Source organism: Chiloscyllium plagiosum, unplaced genomic scaffold (genome assembly GCF_037043375.1).
Source record: "Chiloscyllium plagiosum isolate Xiang-an unplaced genomic scaffold, Cpla_swu_hap1 HiC_scaffold_5, whole genome shotgun sequence".
NCBI lineage: Eukaryota > Metazoa > Chordata > Chondrichthyes > Orectolobiformes > Hemiscylliidae > Chiloscyllium > Chiloscyllium plagiosum.
In genome coordinates this window covers 77116901-77125595 of record NW_028270143.1, presented here as the reverse complement: position 1 = coordinate 77125595, position 8695 = coordinate 77116901, and the positions used below count along the sequence as shown (strand labels likewise).

General features: G+C 37.4%; 1 protein-coding gene across 6 annotated transcripts in view; it reads right to left on the bottom strand.

The window, feature by feature from the left end:
• Window positions 1–483: 483 nt before the first annotated feature.
• Window positions 484–8695, bottom strand: part of znf804b (zinc finger protein 804B) — an 870963-nt gene continuing 862751 nt past the window's right edge. For all 6 annotated transcript variants that reach the window (XM_043690314.2, XM_043690316.2, XM_043690313.2 and 3 more), the window contains 2 exons: window positions 8125–8255; window positions 484–5252 (listed from right to left, as the gene is read on the bottom strand). In XM_043690314.2, coding sequence (XP_043546249.1) covers window positions 1409–5252; window positions 8125–8255 — 3975 coding nt within the window. In that variant the 3' untranslated portion in view covers window positions 484–1408. The remainder of the gene's footprint in view (window positions 5253–8124; window positions 8256–8695) is intronic.

Genomic DNA, 8695 nt, shown 5'->3' with positions numbered 1-8695 from the left:
ATGCTAAGTGACCTTTTGTTTGAATGTACTTTTGAAGTGTTTATCATAGAAGAGATTGTCTGATGATTGGGGCTATAATTGGTGCCAAACCTCAACAGGATTTGTGGGTTCTACATGATTAAATCTTTTGTAAGAGTACATTAGTGAATGCCTATATTTGCAGCTGAAATACTCCATTCTGCTGACAACATGTACTAATATACTCTTTATTCCTCCTTGTAATATCAGACCTGCCACTGTCCTGACAACCTATGATTTACTCAACAGTCTCTCTATAAAATGAATGGAGTTACTGTAGTGTCCACACTGTGCTTTATGAAATATGCCTTACAATACAGGCAATCTTTTAAAACCACAGAAGCTGTATTTTAGTTGAAGGTAAGACCTTCACAGTTTAGTGCATGCTATAAAGTAGGTATGTTTAGATTAGAACTCAAAGTTGTTTTACCTATACAATTTACATAAAACATAACATAATTCCAGTCAGTTTTGCCACAATTTATTTCCAATTCCTGCCATATAACAATCATTATTCTTCAGCACAGAGTATCATACAGACACTTTGTAAACCCTAACAAATTTCAAGACAAATATACAATACATGAAATAAAAAGATAATATTCCTGGTTGGGAGGATATCATATAGATTTTCACTTTTAAAGTAATGCTTCGCTGCATTGACTTTATTTACATTAGCAACTACATTATGTACAATATCATTAGTTGATAGAACCAAATATATTATGGAAAAATATTATTGCATTATATAGAACTATACTCCCATTTTGTATGGAAAAAAACCTAACAACGCAGCACTGCAAGTACAGTATTCAGTGCAATTCTATCCACTTACACTGCTTTATTTTTACACAAAATACAAATGCTTTAAAGATTACATTTTTCAAGTCAACCAAAAGTCTAAAGAGCTATTAACAGCATAAAATACAAATGTAATACATTCAAGTTAACTCAGAAAGAGCATATCTGGAAAATAGTATGATGGAAAGTGTGATATGAATCCATACATTGGATTTGAAGCATTTAAAATTGTGAAGATGATTGATGACCCCAGTATTCTAAAAAAAGACTGATCTATCCTAAGGGCAAATTTGAGAAGACCATCTGAAAAATACCATGATACTTGCACATAATTATTGTTAACACTAAGGCAGATGGAATCTAGGACATTAAAAGCACGTATAGTGCACAGGGCATTGAGGTGTCATCATCTAAGAATTTCATTAAAAGAAAGACTAAAGTCTGACAAGAACCCACATGAAATACCTCAGCTCAGGAAGACCAAAGTCATTTACAGTATATCCTTTTAGCTACTTTTTGCCACTACCATGAAGAAACCAATGTATTTAAGACTGCTGTTAACAACTTATTAACCTTCGAAAAGTTTGACTCAGGTGTTTGGAGCAGAGCGATGTTGCAGATCATGTCCTGGGAACAGAGGGTGAAGCAGAGGGTGAAAATGAATAGCTGAAGCAGCAGCAGCTGCTGCAACTGGGTGAGGGGCAAGTAGAGTGGGACAGAGGGTGGTGTGTGGCAGTGGGTGGAGTGCTAGCTGAGCTGGGTGGATTGCCGCTGCAGGGATGAAATGCAGTGGGTGGCCAGCTAGGAATGTGGTGGGGTGAGCAGGAAAAATAGAATGAGCGATTGGAGAGAAGGTAAAGGGTGTGATATGTGGCTGGGTGATATGGTGAAGCTGTGCCATTGCTTGCTGGTGGGCATTAGGGTGCAGCGCAGCTGTAAGAGTGGCTGCAGCATGATGTTGGAGGAGAGTGTGGTGAACAGTGGTAACCGTAGCAGCAGCGGCGGATGGTTGCTGAATGGAAACAGGTTGAAATGCTGGCACTGGAGAGAAAGCAAGCGACGCAGATGATGGGAATGTCTTAACCTGTTTGGCGAAAAACTGTTGTTGGATATGTTGCTGTGCTTGTAATTGCAATTTGCTATATTTCTCCATTTCTTCGGATGTGAAGATTATAGGCTGGCTTGCTAGGGAGGTTGAGGCTGATTTAGCAGTCTCCATAAATGTAGGATCCATTTTGTCAACACTCTCCACGTTAGTGTTGTAATAATCAAAGGTAACCTCTCCCATTGGATCAGAACTTATGTAACTAGAATCATAAAAAGTTGTTTGGGAATGTTCTTCTTTGACTACCATTGAACTATTGTCAAAACCATCAGTATCACAGGAAACAACACTAGACATTTTTTCAGGGACTGGGGTCACATTTTCTTCAGCTGGCTGAACTTCATATACAGTCGGGCCTACCCTATCCTCTTCAGCATTTTTTATTATACTGTCCATTGATCCTTCTTCTATGTCTGTTTTATCTTCATGTACCTCTTTCTGAAGAATGCTCTGTTCTTGGTTTATAGTCAATGCTGTTTCATTTTCAGACCATTTTGAGTTTTCAGGCTCATTTGCTTTGTCAATGCTAATTCCTTTGCAAGTATCATCATTTTTTACAACTACCTTTTCTGTTGTAGCTAACTTTCCAATTACAGACAACAATGTCATATTATCCACAGATGGAGGAGGTCTGGGGCTGTCATTACCTTGTGTGGGATCATTCAGCTTTAGGTCTAATGAAATTGATGCTGATGTTAAGTTTCTTGCTGTATTTTTTCCCTCTTCAATTTTGTTACATTGCAGCTTTTCTAACAGTCCCTGTGTTATCAGGGATTTTTTTCCATCTGTAATCATTTCCTTCAAAGTTAGAATGGAGCAACCAATGGTGTCATTCTGTTGGAATAAGCTGGGTGATGTGGAGCTGTGATTCTGCATTGTATCTTCAGTCTTTATTGTTCCACGGATTTTTTCTGTTCCTCTTTGTACCTCATGACAGTCACGATAGCATAGAGATGATTTTATATGATACACTCTGTCTTTTGTGAAAGACCTGAAACTTCTGTGTCCAGCCTCATTCGATATATCTTTCCGACACTGTTCTTTATTTCTAGAGCATGACCTCCTCAGACTGGGACGTCCACTGCTTGAGTAATCTCTAATGGGACTTGCTTGTCTATTCCAGTTATGCCTTGACCTGCTCCTGTACCTGCTTCTACTTCTGCTGTGATGTCGGCTATTGCTGGAATTTCTGATTCTGCCATGAATTCGGCCTTTTGTGCATGAATGAGTCCTGTGGGTGTTTTCTCGGCTTCTGCTTCGGCTGCCACTTCTTTTCCTCTGGTGATAGTCATTATCGGAGGATAATGATGACATTGATGAATAGCTGTGCCTGTTCTTTTTACGTGTAGAATGACACTTGTGATTACAATGTGACCTTTGATGCCTTTTTGAACAATACCGAGACCGACTTCTATGACTGTAATCACTTGATCTATCGGAATAATTTCTACTGCTATGACTAGTCCTACTGCGGTCACTTGAGGTATCAGAAGATGACCTAAATGATGAACCATGGGAAGATGAATAGCTTCTGGATTTTCGGCAATTACTTCTATTACGTTCTGAGCCATCTTCATAGCTACAATGTGAAGATGATTTACGGCTCTCTCTGGGGAGTTCGTTGATGCTATTGGTCTCATTGCTGTTCAAATTTAGGCTGTCATGTCTGGCTTTGTGCACCTTTTGATTTTCACACATTTCTCTGGAACTACTTAAAGAGTTATCTGGTGACACCTTCTGTTTTTTGTTGCTTAAATCAAGCGGAGAAACTAATGGTTTCTTATTAACACTGCTGCTAATTTGCTCCAGTTCCTCATTAGTGGTGGAATGTCCATCCTGTAAAAATCGTTTCGGGGTTAGTTTGGAGTATTTTTCCTCTTTCAAATCTTCTTCAATACTCTGTGATTCTGGGTCTTTTATTTCCAAAGCATATTTATCCTTTTCTTTCAGATTATGTTTGTACTTCATCCCTTTTGTTTTTTTGATCACATTTTCTGCATAGCCATTCTCAGGTTTCTGCTTTGACCTCTTGCTAGTTTTGTGGTGGTGCTTCCTTTCCTTTGATTTGTGTGATCCTATTAGTCTTCTCTGGTTCAAATCTTCCTCAATCTCTACACTTATATTGTGTGCTTCTGTTATGGCAGTCCCATTGTCTCCTTCAATAGCAACAGTCACGTTACGCTGATCGTGCATATTAGATCCTGACTCTGTAGTCCCATTCTCTCGATTTTTGTTTCTTGAAAGTTTAAAATCAAAATATAATGGATTACAGCTGTAAGAGATAGATGGCTCAGTCTGGGTAAACAATAAAAGTTCTGATGGCCATTGGAGTATCGTTGATTCATCTCTACTTAGCACAGGAAGGAAGGGCCCAGTTATTGGCTTCGGCCTATGTGATGGTTCCAGCCTGCTCAACTTCTCTTTAGGTAGCAGTGTGGGTTCTCTCTGTTTCTCATTAAACATGGATAGTGCCTCATTTTTCATCTTGCAAATATCCTGATCCAGTGTTTTTCCATCTTCTTGATTGGTTGCCCGCTGACAAGCAAGATAATTTAATTGAGGTGCAGCCATTTTCTTTGTATCTCTGACCTCGTGCTGTCCATCCCCAATTTCAGAGATTACAGAACATTTAAAGCTACTGCCATCAGCATGAAACCCTTTGTTTTTTTCATTGTGGGCTGACACTTTGTCTGCGTCTGTTGTCTCAGATGATTTCATGAATAATAAGAAAGGAAATTTTGTCTTGGTGTTGCAAAGTGTAGGAGTATAACAGTAATATTCTTTTCCTTCTTCATCCTTATTTTCCTTCAACATAAGCGCCTTCAGCTTTTTAACTCTTGCAAAAGGATTGCTCCCGATGCCACTGTCCATCTGAGACTGTTTCATTTGCTCATTATTTTTGGTGCATGCCATGCTATTTTGCCCTCCAGGTAACCCTAACATTGTTGGTTCAGCTTTCACTTTGTAATTTTGGGGCTCATCTTCACATTGCTTTTCTTCAGTGGTGTCATTGAAAACTGAAGCTGATGACTCTAGCTTCACTGGAGCTTTTTTGGAGAAAGAAAATGAGACACTACCCTTGTGAATGGGGATACATGAGTTGCTTTTATTTGTGAAGGGCTTTAAGCCTAACTGGCTTTGTACTTGTGCTGTAGATTGCAGGCTATTTTCCAAATTTTTTCTCAGTGCTTCTTTTTTGAATGAAGTCCTGGAATTGCTCTTTCGTCCAGTCTCTCTGTCTTTGGCATTGGATCCAGCAGCAACTCTTTTTGAGTGATTGTCAATGGCCACTGTTGCAGGTTTGAACATAGGGCCACTTCCTGGAGCACTGCATGAAACCAAACAGACGAGATAAGTGACCTTATTACAATGAATGAGAGTAAAATGAAAACTGTAACATGATATCATTTGATCCTTTTATTTGAATAACTACCTGGATAGTTTCCTGCAATTTCAGTATCTTTGAGTATTCTACTGGTCAATAATTATGAAAAAAAATCTTTGCTAAATAGCCCTTACGTTTATTACTTAAATATACATTAAGATCATACTTTGTCCATTATCATCAACAAGGTGTAGTTTGTGAATATTAGTTTGGATGACAATAGAAAGAGTATTGTTGGGTTTATGATCGCAACTTTAAAATACTTCATTACGACAGAAATCCTGGTAGGTCTTTTGTAGCTTTCACAGACTGAAACAGTAATTTTTATTCCCTGAAGTTTCACATTGAAAATATCATTCGCTATTTACCCCAAAGACTGAGCTTCACCTTGGAACAGCAATGTTGCTTTAACTAATTGCTTGCATCAGTGGGGATTATTATTCACAACCCACCTTCAATCATAAGTTTATGCTGCATTATTAAGCTGCTGTCTAGGAGCTCACCATTGATTAACTAACTCTCAAGTGAAAATGACTGCAAATTGGGTACATTAATTTTCATTCACTTCAGGGGATTCTGCACATTATCTGATGGCTATCATTCGGACTCAAGGGTGAAAAAAGAATGTCTCTACAACTACTCCTATGTGTTGAATGTCAATTAAAAAGCGATACTGAAAGAAGTTCTCAGAATGTAAATACTTGTCAATTAGATAATAAAATGAGCAAGAAACAAGATTTAGATCAAAGGACTTTTCACTCGCATTGTTTTGAAAACTTGCTTAATTGGATAATCAGTAGCTTTTAGGCATTTTATGTAAGTAATGAAATGATTGTATATTGTTATGTTTAACTATTTTTAATCAACATAAAGGGCATTAAGACTTCAGAGCATATAAATTGAAATGGACATTCTTTGTTGGCTCAAAATTAATGTAATATTCAGTACTTTCTGTTGCACCTATTATTTGTGGCAACGCTACGGCTTTAAGAGGTGTATTTTGTCCCTTACTTTATGAAGAAAGGTTGAGACAGCAGTGGAGACAGTATGCTCAAAACCAATGAAGTAAACAGCTTGTGAGGCTTTGGGGATTTTTACTAAAGTTGGAACAAGAGAAGGAGCCTGAATGGGTGGGGTCAAGCTCCCACACAACCAGGATTTTTAGTTTTAGCTTTCTGGAGTTGCTGGGGTTTTGAAGTTGGATGTGGAAATTCTAATTCTTCTCTCTGTTACAGCTGAAAGCTGAGGCTCTTTTTCTACTTCTAGAATTGCATGTAAGACAATCTATTTTATTGAATTTGCCATTGCCAATGGCATGTTTATGGGATTTTACTATATTGGAACAGTTAATTAGTAATAGTTCATATATCTATTATTTTGTTAAGTATTTCAATCAAGTTACAGTTAAGAAATTTCTTTTCTTTTTATTTTGTCTGTGTTTTAACTGTAATCGAAAAATAAAGTGTGTTTTACTTAACATTGAGAAGTTTGACCAATCAAATTGCATCTAGAACCCAAACCTTACACTACACTTTAAAGAAAGAAAATGTTAGAGTCCAGGCTATCTTCTTAATATACTTTGAGGGGGTCTGGTCTGATCCATATCACATTATATTGCTCTTTTGATGTTAAGGAAGTGAGATCAATTGACCTTTTACCTTGGAAGTCCAGGTCTAACCCAGAATTGCCAGACTGATTTTCAGCATTTCCATTCTATCAATGCCCCTGTTACCTATTTTATACATCTCAAATTCTTGAATTCTTGTTGGTTCAAAGGACTTTTCACTCGCATTGTTTTGAAAACTTGTTTAATTGGATAATCAGTAGATTTTAGGCATTTTATGTAAGTAATTAAATGATTGTATATTGTTATGTTTTAACTATTTTTTATCAACATAAAGGGCATTCAGACTTCACAGCATATAAATTGAAATGGACATTCTATGTTGGCTCTAAATTGTTGGATTGTCTACTTAGCATCATCTCCGAGGTCCTTCACTGCTGATTCGATCCTTTAGCTTGGTTTTGCAATTTTAAGACATCACATTATTATTTTACAGCAAAAATAAGACAGGAAAATCATGGCACTATATTAACAGTTTAATCTCAAAACTAATAGTTAATGGACAAACCACCAATGTTATGTCTGGATATTAACCCCATGCAATATTTTGAAAACATATTTCTGAATTTTACAACACATTAGCATATTTCCAAAGAGAGAACTTAGGCATTGTGGAATTATATCATTGTAAGACTCTTAAATTTATTTTTTTCTTGTGGTCTTCAGGAAATGTCTACTCCAGTGTGGGTCTACTATAGCCAACTGGCAATTATGTTAAGGCTAATCTGGCAGTTAATTTAAGACTTGTGGTCAGTAACATTGGTTTTTTATTGGGTCTTTCTGACTTCTGCCTGGTCTATCTGATATCACAAAAGATGCTTTCCTAGAAATACCATTATAGCTACTCTCCTGTAGTGATGGCATGATGTCATCACATAGGTCAATAACTATTTGCTCTATAAGGATATTGTGACCTTGCTGGTGAGGCACATTTATTGGTTGTACTCATGGCCTCCCTACTCCACACAAGATATAACGGCAGGGTCTGACTGTATTTTCCATCTAAAGGGAGTAGGTTAGAAAGGTCAATGTAAGAGTGCAATTCAGTGGACTTATATTTTGTTTTCGTACACAACTAAGATTATTGAATGATCCTCATACATGCCATGACATTGCATGTCAAGTAACTACCAGTGTGAGTATTTAAGTATTGATACATCATTTGGTGTTCAAATATTGATGAACACTGACCATTCTGTCTGTTTCCGGAGCTCTGCAAGCTGATGGAGACGTTTGAGTGCCTTTTCCTGTTTCTTTTCATCTTTTCTTGATCTTGAAGCTACATTTCGAGCAAATTCTCTTTGCTTTAGTTCTTTCAGTCTCTGAGAAAAATTCAAAATTTGCATTGATCAGTTGGTGTCTGTTACCACAGTAGAAAGTGAGGACTGCAGATGCTGGAGATCAGAGTCAAGAGTGTGGCACTGGAAAAGGAATTTTTCTGATCATATTCCTGATGAAAGGCTTATGCCCAAAAAGTTGATCCTCCTGCTCCTCAGATGCTGCCTGACCTGCTGTGCTTTTCCAGCACCACACTCTCGAACCTGTTACCACAGATCCTGCCCAAATAACTTTGAGGTAGAATATACATTCACTAACAGCCAACCAAATATACCAAGCAGTTTCAAACAGCAATGACAAAATGAATTTTGTGCCACCTTTCACTAGTTACAGAGTGATATGAAAAGGAGTCATTACACAAACAAACATTCATTTCATCAACTCAAATATTTCTTTAAGCTTGTATTTTTGAAACTGCAACAGC